We start from the raw sequence: 27415 nt of genomic DNA, 5'->3' as shown, positions 1-27415 counted from the left end.
CTTCTTTCGACCGCTACTTCCTGTTGTTGCCACCTGTCGGAAAACGGCGGAAGCAAAGTTGTACACCTTGTACTATATACGAGATGTGGCTAGAAAAAAAACGGATTGATGTCGCTGTCGACAAACGAGGAGCACGTCAAGGTCAAGCGATGCATGAGTGTATAACGTGATATCCTGCCTATCCACTGTGTGATTTTCCAGGGTGCGTGGGAGTACTTTGAAGGGGATAATGTTCGTATTGTACAAAATAATCAATAAAAGATTCTGTAGCAACAGTCCGGTTTTTACTAGCCACACCTCGTATGTATACGTACGATATATCCCAGCACCATTTGGCAGAAATAACGCGCCATTTCTTCAAAACTATACATGATATTTCATTTCTGTCCCTTTTGTTCACTTGTACACATTGAAAGATATGGTACACACGAATTACAAAACAATATCCATTGCTAAGTCCCGCACCGTGGAAACTTACACGTACAACAATGAACCGCTGTGGTCTAGTCTGTAGGGCGTCTGATTACCACGCGGGAGACCCGGGTTCGATTTCCGCGTTGGGTGATCTAAGGTCTTAATTTTTCCGGCCTTGTACTCGCATAAAACGGCTCTGGGTCTCACCCAGCCTCAAATCAGTGGGTACCTGGGGCAACCCGGAGCGTGGTGCTGATCACATCGCCTCCAAAATGTTTAATGATCTCTCACCTCGGCAAGTATATGAGTGGGACCGGCAGTCGGTAGGTAGGCCCTGGGCCTCACGGTCTGTTGCGCCACGGTTATTATTATTATTATTATTATATCCATTAAAAGCGAAAATTGAAAAGGTAATTTTTTTCGCACTGAGTAAGTATTATGGGATATATCTTATAAACTGGGTTATAACTCCTCAACCGCCGCTTTTGGCTGATATATTTCACTTTTACTTGTAATAATGAAAACAAAAGAACACGTTGCGTAATTTCCTTTTTTTTTTCAAAATTTAGGGACGGGCATTACATTGGTTTTTGTCATGTTTCCCTGCAAATATGGTCCATCGAGTGTCCATAGGGCCGACGCTAGAAGCGATTTTCTGGATTTGTTTCGTAGGGTGGCAACACTGCCGTTCTTATGCATTGTTATTCTCTTTCCTCAAGAAGTATCAGGCTATTTTCAACGCAACTTTGCATGGTTGTAGGAATGTTCCACTGTTACATACTACATTTTTTATTCACTTTGGTCTATTGGCCACATATGCCTGCTGAATACCATTTTGTTAAAAAATCTATTTTCTTCTTCTTCTTCATTTAACTTTCATTTTCTGGAGATAAAGTGTATACATTTTACCTTCTTTTTTCCAACTTTTTGAAATTGATTTATTTACTTATTTTGTTCGTTTGGAGCTCCGGCGACCTCCTCGACTTCACTAAGCTTCGTTCCTGAAAAAACGATAAGCATCTACGCCATTTTCAATATATATATTTTTTAAAACAGCAAATATTTGTGTGCGAGAAACTATAAAAGAATCTATACCAGTGGGAGTGGCCTCCCCGATGGCGCAGTGGTAGCGCCGTCACCTTGTAATCAAGGGGTCCCAGGTTCGATACAGCTGGAGGCACATAGTGGTTCGGATCCCACTTTAAACTGTAGGTCCAGTCCCGATTAGCCTTACTGCGCATAAAGTGGACTTCAAACACCAAATCAATCAATCAATCTACCAGTGGGAGTTTTGAACTTTTGCAAGTAGTTGAAAACGCTAGAAGACCGAAGTTTCAAAATCATACAACAAAATTTCTGAAGATTTTGCTAGTTCGTTGGTGGCTTTCGTTCCACAAGCTGCTTATTAATACAGACAAAGTAGGACATGTTCCCTTGAATTTACAGTAATGAAGAATTTGCATCATTAAATATTTAGCCATGTCCAGTGTGGTTACGAGTCATCCGGCAGAGTGCCTTGGTGGACGTAAATCTTATTATCCTCCCACAGTGTTCCTCCGCAAACATGAATGTACTCTTATGACAAATTAATGCGTGCTTACGTAAATGGAATGAAGATGGCTCAGTGACAAGTAGTAGCTTTAGGACGTTTGTGTAATGAATCGGGTGTTCCTCAAGCAATTTATTGTGTAATATCAATTAATATTGTCTTTGCCCCATATACAAGTATGTGTGTGTGTGTGTGTGTGTGTGTGTATGCACGTGCGCGCGCGTTTGTACGGTTTGTACCTATCTGTATATACACAGCGGACTCTTTTTAATTCGAACTCTCAAGGGGACCCGGGCCTCCCCGATGGCGCAGTGGTAGCGTCGTCGCCTTGTAATCAAGGGGTCCCGGGTTCGATACCCGGTGGAGGCACGTAGTGGTTCGGATTCAACTTTAAACTGAAGGTCGAGTCCCAATTAGCCTTACTGTGCATAAAGTGGACTTAAAACACTGAATCAATCAATCAATTAATCTCAAGGGGACTCGAAAAAATCGAATTATCCAAAATTCGAATTAACAAAAACATGCATTATTCATAAAAATCGATTAAAGGAAACTACTGTAATACAGTAACATGCAGTGGACCTTACCGCAAAAACTCGTATTTTGTGCATTATCCTGTAGTGCAAGTCAAAAACATTTCCTCTCACAGTAGTAATTATGCTACCAGTAAATTTGAAAACACATTTCAATAAGCACTCTGTATTATTAACACACAGAATCAGATACACGTGTAACAACATTAATTAGCCGGTCGCCGTGGCGGAGTGGTTAACACATCGCGCTACGACGCCAGGGGTCCCGGGTTCGAATCCTGGCCTAGCCTTGGATGTTTGTGAGTGTCCATTCATCAATTTCATCATCACTCATCCCCATCTTCGGAAATTGGCCATAAGTGACAAAAAAGGGGATATAAAATAAACCAAATCAAATCAAATCGTCTCTATACACATACCTGGCTTTCGTTTGCTGACAGACCAACATAAATATTCCTACGTTTGACCTGCTGGTTACCTGAAAAAAGATTCAACTTTCTTGGAGGAAATTTGAACTCAAGTCCTTTCGGATACCAGCCAGCACTCTCACCAACCGAGCTACCGGGGAACATGAGCAACCTCTGATCAGAACTTGTATTTCTATCAAGTTTGACTGGATTGCATTCTAGAAGACCCCACTTTCTCCGAGGAGATTCGAACTCAGTCCTTTCTGATACCAAATAGCGTTCTTACCAACTTCATTTCTTTCTTTTGCATTTTATTTCAAATGTTACTTTTTACATTACTGTTTATGTAAATATATACAAGAGTACATAAAGTTACAGAACATCTAAATATTTGCTGAAGTATTGAGACATTGGAAGATTCTGCTATTGGCACCAGATCGTTTGAGATACATACATGGTATAAACTGTAATGTTTTCATGGAGCATTTTACTATATAAATAATATATTGTATAATTTGTTAAGTACACAACAGCATTATATTTCTTTTCCGGGTAATATTGAAAATCAGGTAACAGGCACATTTTTGGTTGAAGGCATTGCGGTGATAGACAACATATTATAGCAAGGCACATAATTCGAACGTCTAAATTTCAGGTACACAATTGCATGCATAAAGGCAGTGTTCGTTTGTCTCCTTGGTGGAGTGACATAGTGGTTCGGATCCCACTTTAAAATGTAGGTCCAGTCCCAACTAGCCTTACTGTGCATAAAGAGGACTTAAAACACCAAATCAATCAATCAATGAATTCATTTGTCTCCACCTCTCTACATTTTCCACACTCATTTGTTGGTAATCTTTTTATATCCTATACTCGTAGTGTGTACCACATACTATGTATATCCGTGTCAAGGAGAGACTTACGAAGATTTCGTCATATATTAGGCCAAGTAACACTGGAAAAGTTTATTTCTATTCGTCTAGTCTGCAAGGAAAATTGTCGCTTGAAAAGTTCATGCAAATGTTTTGACATACAATAAGGTTGTTCGCTTTATATCCGATCATTTTTGACGGGTACTCACCTTAAGAGATACCGCGCCGCCACCACCGATCATGTTCTATTGGACTCCCAGCATTGTGGACTATCGCCCGGCATCGCAGTTTCCATTGCAGCAAGCTCCAGCGCAGGACAGGCATGGGAATTCTGTCCCACTCCTCCCTGCAAGCTTTCCATAGACCATGCAGGGTGCGCGGGCAGCGATGTTGAAGACGTCGTTTCAACGGTCCAAATGCGCAAAAATCCATTGGGCTGGCATCTGGGCTTTTCACAGGAATGTCTTCAAACGGAATGACACGAATTCCTAATTCCTCTGTCATTTCCTGATAAAAACGTAGTGATGTTCTGGCGGTATGACTCGATTGATTGATTGATTTGGTGTTTTAAGTCCACTTTATGCACAGTAAGGCTAATCGGGACTGGACCTACAGTTTAAAGTGGGATCCGAACCACTATGTGCCTCCACCGGGTAGGTATGACTCGAAACCTTGTCCATATGGATCATCACCTGGTTCGCGTCCATTCCATACAATTGTGGGATGTCTCTCCGATAGATAGGTGTCAGAATGGAGTCTTGGAAGTATCTGGCATTCACCTTCACGTTTTTGTCCACCTTGCGTATCATCAACTTACCCTCATATCCGAATCCCATCACAACCATAGAGCCACGAGGGAAACTTTCCCTGCACTGACGAACAAAGTTGCTGCGCCCCTTGCCGTCAATGTCACGGTATGTGATCTCCCGAATGTGACAACCAGCAGTGAGATGGACATATGATTCATCCATTGTGACAACTTTCTTCCATTTGGAACCCGCCAGGTACTTTTCATACAGTTTCCTGCAGTTCGTCTTACTTTCGGCAATGTGACGCGGTAGAAGGTGGGGTACACGGGCCTTCAGCACACACTTCAACCTAAGGCTCTTGCGAATTGTTTTGTTCACAGTTGGTGCGAGTTGAAATCTGTGGGTCATATCACGTTGAGTCGGGGGATTTTCTTGGCACGCCAATCCACGGATCCCCCTTCGCACTTCGGGTGACACTTTGCTTGCAGTCCTTCTCCTGGTGATTTTCGTGGGTGAATGTTTCGCAAGGAGAACCTGTTGTGTGTAACGGGCCACAATAGCTTTCGCAGTAGTCACCCCGAGTGTTAACCCATTCTCCCGACACTGTTTCACAATGCGTACGTATGAAAACTTAGCATGGAAAAGGGCCATTACGTAACCCTCCCAATACCGGTTGATTTTCGGCGCCATTTGATACCATTCACTACCAACACTCACGCATCTACAAGGTCAGACACAACACTGCTCCCGCCAGCAGACGCATAGTTCCAGCATGATACGCCAGGTGGCAGCACCGAATCGAAAATGGTCGGATATAAAGCGAACAACCTCTGTAGTATTTCCCTTTAAATCTACGAGACAAGCGACATAACTTTATTCTTGAACAAAGACTCATAAATACAAAGGACCTTTTCCGGTGGAAAGTCATGGGTTAATAGGTTACGTATACGACATCATAAACACTTTTTTCAGCTTGCTGTTTTCTTTTCACTCTCAACGTTCAATGTCGATGACAAGATAAATTCTAAACAACTTGCGCCCTGATAATGTGGGTTAAGTGCCCGCAAGACTCGAGTAATTAATATGTCCAACTGCTACTAATCGCCGCTTTTTCCTCGAGTTCTTGCTCCTCTGCGCAAAATGTACTCAGGGCAATTAGCGAGGAAGCTTCCTCGATACGAGATCGTCCTGCCAAAAACATCTACCTCCGCAGTTCCCTACGCGGAGCAGCGTTTGTTATCGCTCTTGGCAAATGAAGCTGCAGGGACGTTCCCTAATTTCTGGCCCGGCTCCAAAACGCATCAGTAAACAAAAATCGCGAAAGAGAAATTTAGCCATTATCCTGCTTCCCCTGAAATTGCGCCTTTCAAAAGAGAGAGAGAGAGAGAATAGCGCAAAAATTATAATATTTAAGGTGTCTTCCGAAAACAAGATACCATTCTTTCTCTCTCCCTCTCTCTCTTTCTCTTTATCACTATCGTGTTTTGTTTGTTTATTTATTACGGTGCCATTAAGTCAAGAGCCCGAACACGGGAAATGTGGGGTGGTTATGATAATTTGAACTGCCGCAGTGACTTGCCCTTGACTGGTAGTTTGACGGTGAAAGAGTCCTGGGTTTATCCGAAGATAGGGTTACATGTCTCAGTAATATTTGATAATCTGATGAGAAACTAGACAAGATGTGTAAAAAAGCGAAGGTGGGAGGTGATAGTCATATGCTGCTTGACGGCTCGAATCATGGGGAAATACTGTATAACGGACGTAGAAACTTTGGATCTTTCTCATTTCAAATTTTGGAAGTTGTCTGGTTTATCTAATAATACTTCAGGCCAATCTAAAGTATTTCACTACAGCAAAAAAATAGCAACAAAAGTGCAATACTTGAAGCGAATTTGTTAAAATTCTCTAGTTTGTTTAAATATACATATAATTATTTGGGCTGAGCCGATACAACTTTGAGCAGATACCGATACCGATTCCCACCAATACCGATACTTGAAAATTGTGATAATTTTAAGCTGTTCAAAATATTGGTCAATAATAGTGTGTAAGTATTATACTCGGACCGTATGCAACCAATTTACCAAGATTTTTGCTTTAAAATATTGAAGAATATTAGAATACATGTTAAGTAATAAAATCAAGTTTCTTTGCAGCAAAATTGGTGCAAAATAAAAAGTAAGTTCGAATTTTGCATAATATTTAGGATAATTATACTCCGCGAAAGTATCGTGCAGCATTTTTGCGGACGCCGTGAAACACCAAAATGGCGGAAAGTATCGGCTGGTATCGGTAAATAAATTCCAACCGATATTTCCTGATACCGATACCACTAGTATTGGCCCATACATAGGCATCAGTATCGGCTCAGCTCTAATTATATTCAGTGGCGTAGCATTGACATTTCGGGTGGGAACGCCAAGTCCGAAGGAAGAGTCGGCCCTTTCTTGCTTAATAATTTACTTATGGTATTAGTCGCCACAGGTATTGTTTATTTGCCTGAAGTCAGCTGGGTTTTCAATAAAACATCATCCATGCATGTTTTAGCTAGACAATTAGATGCCTCACTATGCCACAAATGTTTTGAACTCTGGTGTTTTATACCTTTCTGCATGACGCAAGTCATTAGAAAACCTACCTGAATCACAAGCGCCTTTGAACAACAGCAGACGTCATTGTGGTTGTTCCAACTACTCATTGATTTGGTTTATTTTACTTCGCTTTTCTACCACTTTTGGTTAATTGCGAATATGAATATGAGTGATGATATTGATGAAGGGACACTGACAAAGAACACCCGTGCTCACGCTGGGATTTGAACCAGGGACCTCTGTCGTCTTGGCTCACTGTGCAAAGCAGAGAGGATGATCCAAATATCGTACATTCTACTGACGTAACAGTGCCGATTAGTAATTCAGACCACTGTTTATTACATCTTGAGAATGCTGATAAACATTTTAAAATAATTTTGTCCAGAGACCATTCGATGTTAAGAGTTTTCAAATGAATGCTAAACATTTCCATTCACACAATATTAAGTAGTTAGATAATAACGAAAAAATACAATAAGAAAATAATAGTTTTGCGGGTTAAGTGGTAGAGCAGCCAAAGGCTGAATTTCTATCACGAGGACTTCACCAACTTATTTGACAAAAACTGTGTTGATCTTTTAGTTTCTAATACACATCGCTGTTCGTGCGATAAATTATACAATGCAGTGGCCATTAAGAAGCAGTATATTTGAGATTGGTAAAGTTACGTCAGTCAATATTGCGTATTGTAGCATCACACAGCACGAGTTGCATGAGCGCGAAGAGCGAAGAACCGGGTAGGAATTCTGCCGCTGTGGTCTGCTTCAGAAGGCAGGAATGGTCACATGAACCAATCACGGTAGACCTCTCGTACGCCGGCGTAAGAGAGCCTATTTACGCGCGTGCTTTAGAAATGGAAGCTTTCCCTCCATAAAGGCAGCAAGGAATATAGGAGTCCTGTACGCCGAACCTGCTCGGCGTCCGGCCGGGAAAGGCATTGAAAAGAGATGCTAGAACGAGTGTTGAGAGTGGAGCGTTGCAAGCGGATCGCGAAAAATAGCTATTATAATGCCATGAAGGTCAAACATATTTGAAATTAGTCACGTTTTACTTTATAATCACAGCATTTTAGCATTTTTGAAATTTTAAATCTGGGAACGCCGGGCGTACGGGCGTACTATAACGCTACGCCACTGATTATATTTCTGATTCCACCGTTGTAATGTTGTCAGAAAAGGTTAGGGATGTCACAGATTGATAGAAAAATTAATGTTGACGGAAACTTTGATCTGCGCCACGTGGTTGTTTCAAACAGGATCGAGGGTTTCTAGGTTCCTAGCATCGAAACGAGATCTCAACGAGCAATGCGTTTAAAGAAAAGTTATTTACCTTAATATTCTCTACGATGTGAAAATAGTCTGTGCAATACGGCGAAACCCCATATTTAGCACGGTATATACCGGATGGCCAGAATTAAAGTTACCCAACTCAGACGTGTAGCCTGTTTGAGGCATCGTAGAACTCTGAAATTTGGTGAATCCACTATGCAGACCATGGGGAAGAGGATGGCGATAAAAAAGAAAATAGTTCAATTTTCCGCCACCAGGTTGAAATGTGCCGCTGTACTTCCATGTTGGGTTGTAATAATGACGTAAACTGCTCCAATTGGTTATGGATTTTCCTTTACCTTGCAATGTTGCAATAAACGAGAGATTATTTTCTTGCAATTTCCATTTACTAACAAATGTCTTTCTAATTCATAACTCAGATAAATCACTTAACGTGAATATTTGAACAAGCCATCGTGGAAGTACAGCGCCAGATTTCAACCTGGTGGCGGAAAATTGAACTATTTTATTTTTATCGCCATCCTCTTCCCCATGGTCAGCATAGTAAATTCACCAAACTTCAGAGTTCTACGATGCCGCAAACAGGCTACACGTCTGAGTTGGGTAACTTTAATTCTGGCCACCCGGTATGTATGTTTGTTTACTCTACTTCTTTTTAAATCGTCGTATGAGAACCAGAGGACCATACCTCCAAAAATGCTGTTTTCAGTTTTGTTTAAGTGAACTCCTCTCAAGAGCTCTATTTGAAATCAGATCCACATGTCTCCACTTCTAATCCTTAGCAGTAAGGCAGAGAAAGTCACGTATCTTAAATGAACTGACTCTTTTTAAGGGTCAGACATATTCCTAAGAATATATTATTTCTACTCTTCTGCAAATTTGAAAAATCGGACTTACGTCCCTCTGGTTCTCACACGACGAAATTAACTTTATGCTCAGATAGGTCAATTGGAACTAGACCCACAGTTTAAAGTGAAATCCTAGTGACTGTGCAATGTACCTCGACCGGGGATCGAACCCATTACCTTTGATTCCAAGACGGCAGCATTAACCACTACGCTCGGGGAGGATTGTGTGTGCGTGCGTGTGACGGCAGGTACTTGACATTACAAACTTGGTTCATGTACGCCTGATTTCGTTTGCGTGCATACACTAGTAATTATTCATGCAAACACACCAGTAACATGCGTTGAAAAAATTAGCAAGAAAATGCGTACATACATAGATTGTTTGCAGCTTATTGCTGGTAAAAACAAAAAAAAAAAAAAACAGGCTAGGTCAAAATCATTGCCAGCCTAGCAATAACCCCGTTCTCCTGCCCTTCGAAGCCATATTATATATTTTTTTTTTGAGCAAACGCTGTTCATAAATGCATAACATTAAGATCATGAATATGAAGAACATTGGCGAAAAAGCATGCATGCATAATTAACAATAGGGCTTTCTCCGCTGCAAGACAAGAAACACTCGCTCCGTGTTCACCACCTATCTACTCCCGGTACGGGTTCTTCGCGTGACTTCTTTGGTCGATACTCCCTTCCGCTGCGGTCCCCGTGTACTTCCACCGTCATTATTCAGTGCCCAGGAGAGGCATCTGCTACCTGTCCCCAAATCGGTGGTTTGGCGAGAACTTAAATTTGCATGCTCGAGGTTCGCTTGTGGATGGATACCAGGCCACATACGAAATGCCAAGTATCGAAATAACATTTCCAAAATAGAGAAATGCGGCCCTCTGTGATGCATGTGGTTAGCACAGCGCGCTACGACGGCAGGGGCACTGGGTTCGAATCCTGACCTGGACATGTGAGTGTTCCTTCATCAATTTCACTGTATCATCACTCATCCTCATCTTCGTGATTAGCCAAAATTGGCAGAAGTAAAATAAACCCAATCAATCAATCAAAAATACAGAACTGGCGAACCAGGAAAGTCCAAAAGTACGAAGTATCAAAATTCTCGAATTTTCGAATTATCCAAATGACCAAAGCAAAATACTATAGCACGGAAATACCGATGTTTCAAAACATCGAAGAATCAAATCAAAACGAAATATGAAAATACATAAACACCAAGATGCCCGGGTCACCAAGGTGGTGTAGTGGCAACGTCGTCACCTCGTAATGAAGGGGTCCTGTGTTCGATATTTGGTGGAGGCACATAGTGGTTCGAATCCAATTTTAAACTGTAGGCCCGGTACCGATTAGCCTTACTGTGCATAACGTGGACTTAAACACAAACTCAAACAAACCAAAATACCCAAATGTTAAAATACTAAATTTTTTTGAATAACACTGAAAAATGAAAAACATAAACACCGAAATATCAAAATTCCTAACACTTCAACTACCCAAAAATCAACAATCGAACAATTAAAGTGCCCAAATATCAAAATACAAAAGTATAAAGCTTGCAAACTGACACACTACCTAAATTTTGGAATGACAAAATATCATAGCATCAAAATTATTAAAATAGCGCCTAGCTTTCTGGTCCCAGATGTTCCCTTAGCACACTTCGAAACATATGATCGATCCACTAAGAGTATTCTAGAAAAGCTCTAAAAGCTCTTGATAGTTTTAGCCTTTGGTCGGTCATCTTTTTCTTTCATCAGTTAACTATTATCAATTACAGAGATAGCAAAGTATGAAAGATAGTCAAATACCGATATAAACTTCGAAACATAAAAAAGGTCCGGCAAATAAAAAATACTGACAATTGAACATTTCTGACCTGGACAATATTGTAAATATCTATATTTTGGGATTCGGAATGTAGATGTTGGTCGCTTTGGGTGGTTCTTGTAGTACAATAAAATAAATGCAGCATTATTTGAAAATGTCGCTAATGAGAACTGTAGCCTTTCCATTGTGACATTTCATGTGTTGATGTCGCAATATTCTACGGCATTTGTCACATTCAGTGTTCAGACAGGCTTGTTCCAATTTATCATCTCGTCATCGAAATGGAATTAATCTAGACGTACACAAAATTGCTCTTCCGATACATCCAAACTGTTTTTTGTCCGGTGGAATGTTCAGACTGAATCATTCCAGAACGTAAATGCGCAACGTTCGGTTGAATCGTCTGGTGGATATGCAAATTTGAGCTGAATTTTTCACAGGAGTGTGTAATATTCGATACTGGGACAATGGCTATGTCTTCATCGGTATGGTGTGAAACACAAAGCAGCCAGAATTTGTTTTTGAGAATGTTCAACTGATGATCACTTTATAAATTATTATTATTATAAAATGTCAAAGTTATACAGAAAATAGTGCGAACGTTGAGAACACCAGAGGGAAGTGTATTTATTTCATAAACCTTGTTTCATTACACCCACACGCCAGTAACTGGGAAATTAAGGCAGGCCTCGAAATTGTTCACAAATTCTGGATTTGATGGTATTGCATTGTTCATCTATAAAACTTTCCCTGCTGATTTGACGCTGGCAGACTTATATACGATTGAAACAGATTCTGTCGTCTAGGATAGTGTTTCCCAACTGCCGGGTCGCGACCCAATAACGGGCCCTGGTATCAGCTATACCGGGCTACAGGAGTTTTTTTACCCAGTGGAATGTTATATGAAACTTGTCATTTTAGTTTGCGCACCAGCTTTTAGTAGAAAATAAGAATATAATTATCAATGATTTGCCCATTAGCATTAATTGGAATTTTCGGTGTTCAAAATGCAACATGCCAATGAAAAGATGTTGGCTTAAGGAAACTGCATGATTTCATCATACCCAGCGTTCACAACTAATTTAAACATAATTTTATGTTTGTCAATGAACCTATAATCGAAATAGCATTCTGCATCTTTGTGCCGTAAATTATTTATTAATATCTAATTTTAAGCATACTTATTAATTAGTGCATAAAGTTTAAAAAAGTAGAAAGGTATTTGCGAGTAACAATTGCTGGAATCGGGACATCGACTTTTAAAAAATGAATTTGCCGGGTCACGGTCTCACGAAGGTTGAGTTGAATTATTGTTGTAAGTCCACTTTATGCAGATAGGCTAATCGGGACGTCACGAAGGTTGAGATCCACTGGCCTGGGAAGCTTTCTGCAACGCCGGAGTGAACAGGATGCGCATGCCTTGATCAACAATAGGCAAGAAAATCTTTATCCCGAAATACGCATTGTAGTACAGTCATGGACACTTCTGTGTTGCAAAAATTCATTAAAATCAGTGTGATCGTTACAACCCGTGACTGCACACGAGATGTTCAAGGTTTATAACAAAAATGTTGTTCCTTACCCACGGTAATTATTATCCTCCATTCACTTTTTTCCTGGCAATGTCGGTTTAATAATCAATGGCCGTGTTTAGATTGGCAGGGTTGCCTAGCTGTCAACTGTAAAGGTTTGTAAGTTCACTTCCCTACAGATTGATTTATTATTGTATTTTTCTTATTTTACATCACAGTGGTATAATGGTAACGCTGTCGCCTTGTAATCAAGAGTTCCGGATTCGATCACTGGTGGATGCACATTTTACAGTACTTTGGATTCCTTTTTAAAATCTGGTATTTGAGAATATAGTAGGGTATATCGTTTTCCAGAAAACATACACAAACGTTGCCACAGTGATACCGCATTTGGCTATGGACGGTCTGGACGATGATGATGTGTGATGATCTTTTCCTAGGCGACGTTCATTTAAAAAGAAAGAAAAAAGAAACACCCATATTTTGGAATTTTGTGATGATGAACTACCGAGTCCGCTATATATCGTTTATGCCATGTCCGAAAGGTGCAAGACCGTATTTGAAGCGAACATGCTTCGAGAATGGTCTTGCTGTTCAATCTTGAAGGCTTTGACTGGAAGCGAATATCTTTCGAAGTACGCTTCGACTGCAGCGCCGAATATGATCAACGGGTAAAACTAAGAACATGTTGTTTTTCCACGTTATAAACACTTATTTTTAACCATAGAAATCACGTAGCATTTCAAAACATTCTTATACTTACATTTCCACGCAATAGAAGACCTACAACCAACACCTGGCTGACTTTCGACTTCCACGATTTCAAACAAGTGAACAAGAAGTGAACGAGTGTGCATCGTCGCTTGCTGCATACTGCGGGCTCGATTGCTCGTTTACGGGTACCTGCAGTCTCGTATCACTCCTTGCTTTCGTTTTGAAGCCAGTGGGCGGAGCTTAAGTTTGTCTGCGTAAGATGGCCGCATCTACTTCAACCAATGACTTCAACAGACGGAAGAACATCGCATCGGCTGCTGCAAGCGCACGCGGGCTGGAAGGAGCATGGAAGTAGGCTCCAACTACAAACGAAAAGTCGAGGTTTACTTTACACTTAAATACTACAAAAGAAAATATAACTAGCTTTATTTGTTTATGGAATATTATTCCTTCGGGTTTTTCTGTCGCTTCTGTTAGTACAGCCGTGTGTTGAGCAGGCACCATTGCTTCCTAAATCTTATTCAAAAGTACACAAAATTACATGCTTTCTTACGGCGTCTTCGAATGTTTTGGTCTGACTACTCCGGTTCTGTCACGTCAGCCGGCTTCAGGAAAATCGCGCTAGGCTTACTCCTCCCCCTTCATACATCCATGGTTTAATTAGCGTTTTCGAACTTTACTAGTTGACGTCACTTCCGACAAGACCATACTTCAAGCCTGCTTTCGGACACAGCCTAAGTTCTGACCACTCAAATCAAGTCTACTCGCCAGTGTACGTACAAATGTTCGTATTTTGTCAGGGGTAGGAAACACTTTCTACTGAATACAGTCAGACACTCAGTTGGTATCGATGACTTTCTCAGAATACATCACGTACCTTGCAACAAAACACGACATACCGATCTTCGATTACGTCAGTTTATCAATAGAATTGAAGTTATACTTTTCAGTTACCAACAAGCAGCAGCAAAGAAGAAGACCCTCTTGGGAGGAAGCTTTTTCACAGTAATTCGATTACTCCCGAGGGAGGAAAACTTTCCAGCGATATTTTGGAACTCTTGCAGCGAGATAAAGTTGCGGAGAAGATAATATTTTATTTTACTTCTGTCTTTTTCCTCCTATGCTGCCAATTTTTTTCCTTGAAAGTTTGCCCAAGTAGCAGTCGATAAGATCTGTGCCTTGCGAATTGTCCACTTACAGGTTGGTGCAGGGATATCCGCTAGCTTGCCGAAGTTGCTATACTGAACGCAACTCCAACTGGCGGCTGGGAAACAGCGAATCAGCGATCAGTTGAATTTTCTTCGACTGAGATCGGGCATTTTCGAGTCACAAGGTACCGAACGTTGTTCGCGGGACGAAACAAATGAGCGTTGGGTACACCACATGTTGCCAAACGTACTGTAAAACGAGAAAGGGTCTTCTCGGGGAACGGTATTGTCAGCACCAGAAATGAGCGGGGGTTAATGGTACGATTACACACGCGGTCCTGAACGATGAAGTTTCCGGAAGGACCACCCAGAGGTCGCAATGCAGGTGGACACACAGTCGCTTCGCAACGTTGCTTCGGGAGAGCGATGTGACCCCTTCAGCTTTTACTTTGAAACTAGCTTGTTGACACCCATCGGACCACACACACACCCGAAAGTGTTTCGGGGTCAGAACGCGCCAGAAATAGCCATCAAGGTCAACCGCCAGTTGGAGTTGCGATCAGTATAGGGGTGCGAGGTATTTCGCTGCAATTACGGTGCGTCGATTTGCGTGGAGGAGTGGTTAGCACAGGGCGCTACGACGCCATGGTTCCAGGGTTCGAATCCCGACCTGGGTATGGGTGTTCTTTTGTGAGTATCTCTTCAACAATTTCATCATATCATCACCCGTCCTCATCGTCGCGATTAGCTAAAAGTGGCAGAAAATCGAGGCTAAATAACAAAACTACAAATCAAATAACGATGGTGATAAGCTGTCGAAAGTGGAATTTTAAAGCTATAGGTTTTCTGATTTTAGTTTATATGATTCTTGTTTTTTAACGTTACTTTCCTGCTACTTTTGTCTAATCGCGACGATGTGACTATTTGGTTTCTATTCTGGCAGAAATTCAACGGCAGTTGAAGTTGTAATACTCGTTTCCATGCGAGACAAACAAATGCCAAATCAAATGGAATTTGTCGGAATTACGCATTGCTGTCGACTGGCACTGACAGATGTTCAGGGATGATTGTAAGAATCTACAGTAACTTGTATTATTTACTATGCTTATCTATCTGATCACATTCTTGCACTATTTTTAAGTATTGGAGGGTGTGGTTTTATCAACTCCACACCTCATATGACCTGAATTATGTTTTGGTCAAAACATTTCTGCTTGTGTATCTTACGCAAAATCGATACAAAGTTGTAATATACGTAGATACGTATATCATGCTTCAAATACCCTTTGCATTCTTATTTAGTCCCACAAAAGTTCAAACTTTAAAGCTGCACGTTTTTACTCATTCTCGTTACGTGTGCTTGAATATTAGGACAAGTGGTACGTGTGTAGCCCTTAATACAGATGCTGTTGAACCAACGGGTACAATGGCAAGCAAAGGTTACGTTGTCCATCTTCCGAATACGTGTATAATGCTCCTTTATATAATTATTTTTATGCATTTTTAGAGAATAATGATCGCTTTGGCTCAAAGTTCATAGATGTGACATCGCACTGGCTTTTTTGTTTCTTACAGTTCTCATTTGCTTTTCTGTTGCTTGTTCTTTTACTGTGTATTCCGTTGCAGGATAATGGATGGATAGTGAAACAGAATCTGTGGTGCTCGAGTCCGGAGAAAAATAACGAAGGGTCACGTGAGGTAGACGATCAGTTACTTGCCGTGTTCTGCCACCATGCTCAGTCACTTCACCTCTGCATTTGTTATATATATTTTCTCAACCTTTCCACAAGTCTTGAAAACATTGATGCAAAAAGTTGGATGCAAGCATTCTGTGAATGTCTCTCAACACTGTGCCATGTTCATTGTCTGTAGCATGTATTTTTTTTTCTTCCTTATGTTGTGTCTCTATATCACGTACATGCATTATGTACATTCTGTCTTAGTCTCTCATCTGATGATGGCTGTAAGAAAAAGCAAATTGTCTGCACTCCATTCTCCTGTAATAACTATACCCTCTCAGTGTTGGGTTTCGGAAGGAGGCTCAAACATGGATACATGACTCCATAGCCTTGTTTGTTTAGTTTTACAACTGCGTTGCTTCTCACGAGGAAAAAATGTTTTTATGATGTTTCAAAAATCCACGCCTGTGTGTACGGATAATTTGATTCTATCGTTAATATAAATTTTATTCTCCAAATGCCCATCCAAAATGATTAGAAATGTCTGTGTCAGGGTTGTGGATACATTAAAGACTGGCGTCATTGTTCTGTCCACAACCTTTGCAAAGAGATTAATGCCTTAATTACTTAAAATTATTTAATTTATAGATCGCTATGCTGCAGCTTAAATCCATCCATAACTCTTTCGGATTACAATACCTTCAAAAGTTAAACCTTAATTCGTGGTATCAAGTTTTCATTATACATCTAACCATTGCCATTTCATTATTAGCAATTTTAATTTGACATATTAATCGTCAAAATTCGCTTATGTACATTTTTCGGTACATGTCTAGAATCGTAATGTATACTAATAAACTAAATTCTTAATTTATGCTTAAAAACGTAAGTTTTAATCACAAAACATAATATTGTTGTGGACCTGTTTGTTTATAAAATATTTGCGTTACATTAGGTAAGCAAAACGTTTAAAAGTTTTAATAATAATAATATAAGAATCCTAAGTAACCAATACTACATAATAAGTATTTCTTTATTTCAAGTGCCTTCTCCAGGTAAACTAATTTGAAAAAGCAAAAGAAAATAAACTCAGAGGGAAGATGTTTCCTAGGATCGAAAACGTCGAACCCAGAGATAATCTGTAATAGCATTACGTGACCTTAATTTAGTGGTTAGTACTACTGTAATTTTCACAAACAAATCTATGTTGCATAATGTATAATAGAATTTTATCCTTGAAGTTACACGTGATGAAAAATAGTTAAAAAATGCTATGGATTTTCGTGACACATAAGAAATATGAATGTGCTTTAAATAAAACAATCTTGCAACGAAGTTAATTCATTGCCGAACAAAAATACAGTGCAAACTATAATCATGCAGATTAAATATAAAGCAGCAGATTTTCTTCTTTATGTAGAAAAAATATGTAAAGTGCAGCTTAATTTCATTTAAAGCAACTTACGGGACCATGCGAAATAATTGTACTATCCCAGATGTTTTGTAATTACGTAATATACATTTAAAATGCTCGTGGTAATGATCGAGAAAAAGATGATATGTCGATTTTCGTGTACTGAGCACTTGTCACAAGATTTGCTTTGTTTACAAAACATAAAGACGTACTATGGCCACCTTAAAACAATCTGTGATAGTAATCCATGTACAGTTACCAGCAATAAAAATGGGGCACTTAGATCTTGAAATACTCCCTTCCCTGGTATTAGTATTGCGTGTTGCCTAACTCTACAGCATCACACATAACTCCTTTCAGGGAAGGGAGTATTTCAGGATGTAAGTGTCCCATTTTTATTGCCGGTGACTGTACATTTTTATATCTCTAGTTAATATTTTCTGTCTCTTTATATGTTTAAAATATATACATACATCTTATAATAGTATGAAAATATACAAACACCTGGCACCATGTTTACATGAAACAGTAGTTTAATTAATTAGTTGAGGATTTTTTACAATCACGGAAATAATGTATAATGTATATTGTATATATATATATTTTGCTAAAACTAACAAGTAGTCCTAAATTAGTTAAGAATTTCTGTTGAATAACCAGTCCCACGGATTACTAAAGGTTACTTTTCCCGTGTTTGCATCTGGCCGCAGGTATCTAAAGTTAACGATCGATTAGCAATACTATGCGATTTTTTTAAAAGAATTGAAACTTATTGACATACGTAATTTAATTATTAAAGAATAATATTTAATTTATAATTCGGACCTGTGACCGTTATTTTCTTCTTTAAAAAAACTTAGTCACATACACACTGACATTTACATATATTTATAAAATATATGCTGTCAGTCAATACAAAAACTATTATTGAAAATCGAAATAAGTTTCTTTGCTAGATAAGATTTATAAAAAAAATACTTTCATTGCACAATGACAGGAAAATTAACATTTGAGCACTGCGATGTTTGCATGTTATGTACGCACGTTAATAATAAAAATACTAAAATTAATAGTAATGAAGAACACATTGTTCAAAGTTTCAAAAAGTTTCAACTTTAAGCTGTTAAAATTTGCAAATATTTTGATTTTTTTGTCTCCAAACAGAAAGATTAACGTATATCTGTGGTATATGGTCTTAAAAAAAAGGTGATGTGTATGTAATATACTGTGTGCTTGGGTTAAATGTCCCTATTGTGTTTCATATAATTTATATTATATTATACAGGGTGCGCGCAAAGTCGCTTTCCCCAATAAATGAAGAAATACTTGTTTTGGGGAAAGCAACTTTGTGCCCACCCTGTATTATATGTGATCAAGAGAAAATAATTATTTTAACAGAAACCTTAAATTACTTCAAAGGTATAATTTCTTAAGAACAGTCGTCTCAATATAAGTAAGATATATTTACCATGGAGTAGGAATTGATTTCGAGATCATAAAATTCACGAAGCGTTATGTAATAGCATTTTATATTGTGAAAACATACTATATATAGAAATGTTTAACTTTAAACAATGCCCTTGCTTTTCAACTACCCTCAAAGATATCCAAAACATGTGAATACATAATACACAAAATAAGTCTTCCTTCGTCTTGTTTCTTGATGTTGGATATCGGATGTTTAATCATTTTTTTTAAAAGAAAAAAAAACATTGTAATTACGAAAAGGAGAAGACCGCAATGAAAGTTTGAGATTTCACAAAATGAACTGTTCTGTAAACATTGAACTGGTAAACATTTTTAAAAACTGCATTCTACGGCAACACTGTCCCGTTGTTGAAACTTCATGTTGCAGCATGACTGACCACTGATAAACAAATTCAAATTAGCTACATTTCGTATTATAAAGCCTGTAGTTTTAATTAGTTCTTAACGTTGCAATAAATATAAATTAGTCTAGCAATTTTCTTCTGGAATTCATCAATTCTGAGGTCTCTTAGTCTCCATTGAAAGAAGCCCCAATGGGGTGACTTAAGGACAGAAAGGCTAACCGGGACTCGGCCTACAGCTTTAAGTGAGATCGCAAGCAATATGGGACTATACCAGTAATCGAACCCGGAATCCACTTGATTGAAAAGCGTTAACCACTACCCTATCAGTGGGCCATACTGTATAATTTGTAGCTTATTGGGGTTTAGGTAAGTTGTATACGTAAGTTTTTAATGTTAGGTTGTGTAGAAAAGATTTTTAGTGTGTGTGTATGTAAGTTTATTCCAAAACTAATAAAATATGTTGTGTGTGTGCTAATGTACTATATGTGCATGTACAGTCACCAGTAATAAAATGGGACACCTAGATCCTAAAATGCTCGCTTCACTGCAAAGCGTTGTGTGTTGCCTAACTCAACGGCGGTGGTAGAAGTCGCCATGGAAAATTTGCTATTAAAATCCACTTATCGCCGTTGAGTTAGGCAACAAACATAACGCCTTGCAAGTAAGTGAGCATTCAGGGATCTAGGTGTTCCATTTTTATTGCCGCTGACTGTACATGTATGTTGGGAACTTGAGTATGTCAACATCTATTCAAGTAGAACAAACCAGGCTGCACTTTAGTTGAAGAATCAGCTTCATAATTGTTTGGTTTGAAAACTCAAAAAGTCAGGCTATTAAGTAAGAAGGAAAGTATAATATAATAATTGTATACTGTAACACTATGTATTGCTTGCTACGGTTGTAAAAAGTTCCTTTGTTAAAACGGTAAAATGTAATTACTGAAAATATTTTTTTATGCTAGATATATTTTATAGAGCTGAAAGGAGCATAGAGCTTACTATAAATCCAAGGTTTGGGTCCAAAACATTAAGTCGTTCTGAGAGCTTAGGTACACTTCACAATGCAATACAGACACAAACAAAGATGCAAAAAATTGTTTGATATTTGGGAAGCATCCTCGAAGTGAGACTCTTTACTCTTTTAGGAAAAGAAAACCTTTTTGGTGAATCTTCAACAACGATGGTCATGTTTAAGTTCAGTAAGTTAAAAAAGAGTGGAGTGAGAGAATTGTTTTCTTTCCCACACTGACTGCCCGGAAAGACACTCAGCGCCCTGTCTTCAGCGCCATTCGAGAGCGGCGTAGTGTTTACTTTCCTAAGACACAAAATCAACATCGCTACCTGATTTTTGTAGGTCAGGAAGAACTAAATCCAGGCGAGCTGCTTCCTGGCATCCCCAAATCGATTTCGTGACCATAGTTATTAAATGCGTAAGGGAAACGAGCGATCAGACATAAGTTATAATCCGAGTGCAAATTCTTGACATGTCACGGAAAACTTGCATCGCGCTGAATCCACAATTATGGCAACGAATAATGATGAAACTAACCGAAAGGTTAGTCCAACATAGCTATTAGGTTATGTGTTAATATCTTTTGCCTTTCATTCAACATCATGAGCAATTTTACACTTTCACACGTAATTTGGTTGTATATTTTATCCTTTCCTTTTTTCGTTTGTAGACGTTATGTTTTGCAATCACCTAAGAAACACCTCGATGTTTGAACGTTTTGAGTTAGCCACTTCCCCACGGAGGTCGGCTGTCTGCGTAGGAAAATTTATTGATACGTAATTATGCTTCGTATGCTGTGCAGTGCAAAGTACGTTGCCGAACTCCGTGGCGGAGTGATTAGTACAGCGCCACGACGCCGGGGGTCCTGGGCTTGAATCCAGACCTGGGCATGGACGTTCTTTATGAGTGTCCCTTCATTGTGTCATAATTTAATTTGGGAGGGGGTCTCCGATGATGTAACGGTAATATCCTCGCATTGTAATCGAAGGGTTCCAGGTTCAATATCCAGTGGAGGCATATAGTGCTTCGGATCCCACTTTAAACTGGCCTCCCCGATGGCGCAGTGGTAGCGTCGTCGCCTTGTAATCAAGGAGTCCCGGGTTCGATACCCGGTGGAAGTACATCCCACTTTAAACTGTAGACCCAGTCCCGATTAGCCTTACTGTGCATAAAGTGGACTTAAAACAACAAATCAACTAACCAACCAACTTTAAACTGTAGGTCCAGTCCCGATTAGCCTATCCATGCATAAAGCTGACTTAAAACATTTAAAAAAAAAAAAACAATTTGGTGGTTCTGCGCAGATCTTGTACGATGGAATTCATGAGTATCACCGTGCAAATTGTCCATGACTATTTTCATTAATTTTTCTCTCGCATCCTATGTGTTTTTAAGCGATGGATTTTATGTATGCTGGTGCAGAAGTTGTCAACAGCTTGTTTTGAGTTTTCTTTTAATTCTTGAAGCTTTTGTTGGGTCAAATAAAGTGTACGAACATGGTGACGGACAATTTGAACGGTAATACTCATGGATCCCACTTTACTACAAAGAGAAGTTGACAAATTGAGATTCCTCCGAAAAAGGTCACCCCCTTACGCCCCGATCTTTCAAAGGCGAATGTGGGTCAGTGGAAAAACTGCATGAAACGCTCTTAGCACTAAATTAGCCCGCCATACATATCCATTAAACACCGCTTTATTTGAAGGGGAAATTTATTCCAACGTTAACCTGAAAGATTACCATCTTGGAGTAAGACATGCATCCGTAACCGCAGGAAGCCATCCACGGTTGCCATGGGAACAGCACGAAGGTCATACAACCCTGAGCTTTATCGCGCTTATTCTGCAGACACCCACCACAATTTCTAGGTCCCGGGAATGGAACCTTCCATTATGCATGGCGGTAAACACAGAAAAGTCTTTCGAATGAATAAGCGCTCCTTGGTAACGACGCCTACGACGGAAGGGGAAAAAGAAGCGCGTCCAGAGCTTTAGCCTTGTGGAACATTTTCATCGCCGAAGCGCAAAACACCAAAAAACCATACACCCGGTGTTTTTTTTTTTTTTTTGTTAGTATTCACAAAATGTAGGGAGGACGTCAGAAATTTATTTTCCAACAATTAGAAAGTTTTAAGCGTTTTGACAGTGACGTCCACTTCATATGGCTCCCGACGGGAAGAGGTTAACAAATTCTGTGTGTTGGGGAAAGGGGGGGTACATAATTACAAAATCAAAAAGGTAATGAAAATATTACTGTTGTTCTTTCAAATAGAAGTTTCACCTAGATAAAAGGCCACAAAAATACAACAAATACCCCAACCGTATTCTCGAAGCTAATATTAACATTTTTCAAAATTTGGTTTCATGTGACCGTTTCAATTAATACAATAATTATGAACGAAACTCCGCATTTCTGTAAAAAATATAATTATGATTATAAGAAATCCATAGATGCTGTAAAAGTCGTTCATACTATCATTTTCAAGAAACGTTGCCGTTGAGGAGACTTTCCACTACCGTTATTCAACTTGGATTGAAATACCAGTTACAACAGTATACCACAATCCAGTAATTCAGAAAATGTTACTATTCGTAGCTTCTTGTCAATAAATGAAACTATAATGGGGAAAGGGGGCGCTTAACCAGGGTCTAGATGAAAAAGAGTTGCCCACCTGTCCCTTGCCTAAGTACAGGGCTGATTTGATAATGCCTTTCAGCCATGTAGAATATGAATATGAATTCTTCGACTTCCAAAAGAACAATGCTAAAGAGCATAACATAACAAGCTCTGAATATTTTATGTGCAATTAGGAACAATTGGAACTTACATCACTCCAACCCAGAAAAAAATAGTATGGAAGCAGAAGTGGTGAGAATATTTTCTGGGAGCAGTCACATGCAATGTATCTCTAAACACCATATGAAAATGCTTGTAGGTTTAAGGAGCATGTGACTCCAGTTTTCTTGTTCGATGAGAAGGTGGACATCTGCCACCTGACCCTCTCTGGCAACGTCACCTTCAGAAAGTGGACATCTGCCACCTGACCCTCTCTGGCACCATCACCTTCAATGTCCAAAGGGGACAAACAAACAAAGAGTTGTCAAATTTCATATCGTTAAGTGTGTGTTAGGATTATTCTTCTGGAAAAGTAACTACATTACAATTACATTTACTTAAATATACTCAAGGCCTCCCCAATGGGCCAGTGGTAGCATCGTCGCCTTGTAATCAAGGGGTCATGGGTTCGATACCCAGTGGAGGCACATGGCACAGTGGTTCCGATTCTACTTTAAACTGTAGGTCCAGTCCCGATTAGCCTTTCTGTGCATAAAGTGGACTTAAAACAACAATCCAATTAAATATAGCTATTTACCTGCAACGACATTAGAAGTAGTGTTTTAGTTCTTTGAGGCTACTGTTTAAGTTAGTTGACATGTATTTACGCATATTTTAAGGAGAGATGACGTTGCTTATAGATATTATAGAAAAGGAACTATTAGATTGAAAACCATATAAGTGATTTAAAGATACTTGGAGGTTCTGCATTGGAGATGAAGCTAGAAAAGAACAAAAAGGATTGGAGAAGAGCCAAAACGGATTTGCAGAATGCAGGATCAGGTGGTGGAGCCTTGTGGATGCTTTGTCTTGCGAAGGAAACGGCAGAGTGTAAGCAAGCATGTGATGAAAGACTCCAATTTCTCTTCTGTAACGTGACGTTTTCATGGCGAGTTTGCATTTAAGCCAAGCCGAGGGCAATTTTTCTTTAACTGGCATCAGAGCCTGAAATATACTCATGTAGGAGAGGAGGAAGGTAACTGATACCAGACTGCCAGCATGGAAAATGGAATTTCATATTGCAATGATTGATTCATTGATGTAGCACAGTTATTTTTCCCACAGCTAAAATAAGTGTGACCATTGAGAAACTATAACTTTTACACAATAGTGGCCATTCTTAAGGTGGATACCCTGTAGTCATCAAGTAATCTCACAGAATAGAAGAGAAATAATCAGAGAGTGTATAAATTGATTTAGTTTATTTTACTTCGTGTTTTGTGCCTCTTGGCTAATTTGCGAAGATGGGGATGAGTGATGAAATTGATGAATGGACATTCACAAACAACCAAGCCCGAGTGGAATTCGAACCCGGGACCTTTGGCATCGCAGCACGATGTGCGAGAGTGTATAAAGTCAAATAAAGAGTTCATGGTATCTATTACAAATATTCACATTTCTACACAAATGAGATAAGTAAAACTTGTAATAGCCATATAAATTGTTTATTGCATTATAAACCATCTGTTTCTGTTTGTGGAATTTTCATATATTCAATATATAAAGCAGTGTCCAGGTGACACTAAGAGGAAGAGATTCTGTCTTTTTTTGTTGTTGTTGTTGTTAATTAGTGGTATATATTTTACCATATTTTCACATATATAACTTCGTTTTTGTACGAGATCCAGATCAAACGTGGAAGGGGGGCAACATCCCTGTGCAGGCCGATAAAATAAAATGATTTTCATTTAAACAAACAACCCAAAAGAGTATAGAGCAGTGTTTACTAAACCATTCTCATTCAAGATTGCAGTTCATACAATGCATAAAGTAATGGTAAAAGTTAGCTACAGTTATTTTTGAAGTAATAACAACTGCAGTTGTGTGTTCGCTCTAATAATGCAGTTAAACCTGTTGCCTATGTATAAACTTTAATTTCCTACTGAAGTACTCTACTAGCGTTGTCACTATCTAGTAAGCGAAATTTGTTGACTAGCCAGTTGGAAAGCAAGAAGGATGGCTAGTTTCCAGTAGGTAGCTAGTTCAAGTGGTACTATTTTAAGTGGGAATAAAGTTCTGTGGGCAAACTGTTTTGTTTTTTTCTCTTTTCAAAAGTATATTTTTGAAAACTAATTTATGGTGATCCAATTCATAAGCTACTTATTTTGTTAATTTGCATTTTCTGTTCTCCTCTTTTAGGCTGGTGGGCTTGAAGAAGATTCCAATGAGCCACTGGATATGTCATGGCCAGACACTACCAGGAAGCGGATAACTTACATCCTTGTAGCTCCAATTATTGTTCCTCTTTGGCTCACATTGCCTGATACTAGGACACCCAGAGGTATGATCAATGGCAGGAATTTTAACAGGTTGTCTGCACAGTTCAGTCACGAGTTGCAAATTAAATCTTTTTTAAGGTTGATTGATTGGTGGAAGGCTTGAGAGTTATTACTTAAAAAATTTAAAGTGTTATAACTCACGGCATGTAGAACAATATACTGGAGGGTGAAAATAGTGATTATGTAAGTAAAGTAGAAATAAATGCAGGTTGAGGTGCATATACAAGGGCCATCCAAGTCAGTTGGGACTTTTGACTTTTTAAGAATAACTGAGCACGTTTGGAAATGTAGAAAAGATTTGTATTTCCCGATGTCGCCTCCTTCTACACTAATGCACTTATCTAAGCACTTCAATAATGCTTGGATACCAGCAATGTAGAAAGGTTTCTCTGTACTCTGAGGCCATGATTGGACTGCTTGCTTCATGTCTTCACTACTCCTCCGAAGAACTCCTTTAAGGCTCCATACAGGTGAAAATCACTTGGCGTGAGGTCCGGACTGTGGCACCTTTGTTCCACTTCATTAGCAACTCTTGTACTTTTTAGGCAGAAAATTACTTGAGTCTTTGTTTCAAGTTCACTTTATGCACAGACAAGCTAATCAGGATTAGACCCACTGTTTAAAGTTGGATATAAACCACCCACTTAGTATCAAACCTGAGACCCCTTTATTACAAAGCAACATCATCATCACAGGCCCTGGTAAAGTACTTATAAACAGTTTCATGTACGAATCTGAAACTCATATATAACATTATATATGTTGTTCTCAATGGGCAGGCTGAAAAGCAATGTAATCATGATTTATTTTGAACAGTGTAATATTTCTTCCATTATGTAATTTGAAAATAAGAGGGTTGCTATTTATGTATCCGGAATAACAAACAAAAAAAAAATATAATTGAAAATGGTTTTATTGTTTTCCAAAATATTCTCCATGATGATCGATGCACTTTTGCATACGTTTGAACCAATTCTCAAAGCACTTTGTCCATTCCGATTGAGGTATCTCGAAAACATGCATTTTGAATGCATCAATCGCGTCTTCTAGCATCGAAAATCGTTGACCACGTAGCTTATTCTTCACGTACGGGAACAAAAATGAATCATTAGGTGCTAAATCAGGGCTATATGGCGGATGACCCATCAATTCAATGTTTTCACCGGTCAAATACCGAGTTGTTTGGACCGATGTGTGAGAACTCGCATTGTCATGGTGGAGAATGATCCTGCATCGCTGGTTGTCTTTTCTGATTTCCCCAAAGACTTCTGGCAAACAAATGGTTGTGTACCATTCAGAATTGACAGTTCTACGATTCTCTAGTGGCACTGTAGCCACATGTCCATTTTTCCCAAAAATACAGGCAACCATTTGCTTCGAAGTGCTTCTTGCATGAACAACTTTTGTTGGTTTTGGCTCATCTTGGAACACCCACACCATCGACTGCTGTTTGCTTTCGGGCTCATATTCATAGATCCAAGATTCGTCACCTGTGTAGATGTTATACGCGGCTTTTGAAGCACCACGATTGTGTTTTGTGAGTATTTGCTTGCACCAATCGACACGGGCCTTTTTTTGAGCGATTGTCAAAGTATGCGGGATCCAACGCGAACAAATCTTCTTCACGGCTAAATGTTCATGCAATATCTTTTGTATATGATGTCACATTATCATTATGCATTATCAGTTCTCCCACAGCATCAATGTTTTCTGGCACAACAACCGATTTTGGACTGCCTTCTTTGGATTCATCCATGAGCGAACGACGGCCACGATTGAATTCACTAAACCAGTGATATACAGTGCTTTTAGATGGTGCTTCATCGCCAAAAGTCGATGAGTTGATCGATGTACTGTTGTTGAGATAATCTACATCGAAAGTCGTA

General features: G+C 39.2%; 1 protein-coding gene across 6 annotated transcripts in view; it reads left to right on the top strand.

The window, feature by feature from the left end:
- Nckx30C (solute carrier family 24 member Nckx30C) overlaps positions 1 to 27415 on the top strand; it is a 277663-nt gene that overhangs the window by 234114 nt on the left and 16134 nt on the right. For 5 of the 6 annotated variants that reach the window (XM_083130711.1, XM_083130708.1, XM_083130710.1 and 2 more), the window contains 2 exons: positions 16106 to 16177; positions 25390 to 25531. In XM_083130711.1, the coding sequence (XP_082986837.1) occupies positions 16106 to 16177; positions 25390 to 25531 (214 nt within the window). The remainder of the gene's footprint in view (positions 1 to 16105; positions 16178 to 25389; positions 25532 to 27415) is intronic. The other variant, XM_083130709.1, reaches the window with a different exon arrangement.

The sequence above is a fragment of the Lepisma saccharinum genome, chromosome 11, assembly GCF_977018435.1.
Source record: "Lepisma saccharinum chromosome 11, izLepSacc3.1, whole genome shotgun sequence".
In the NCBI taxonomy this organism is placed as follows: Eukaryota; Metazoa; Arthropoda; class Insecta; order Zygentoma; family Lepismatidae; genus Lepisma; species Lepisma saccharinum.
The sequence above is the reverse complement of the archived record's forward strand: the minus strand, read 5'-3'. Positions and strand labels throughout refer to the sequence as shown.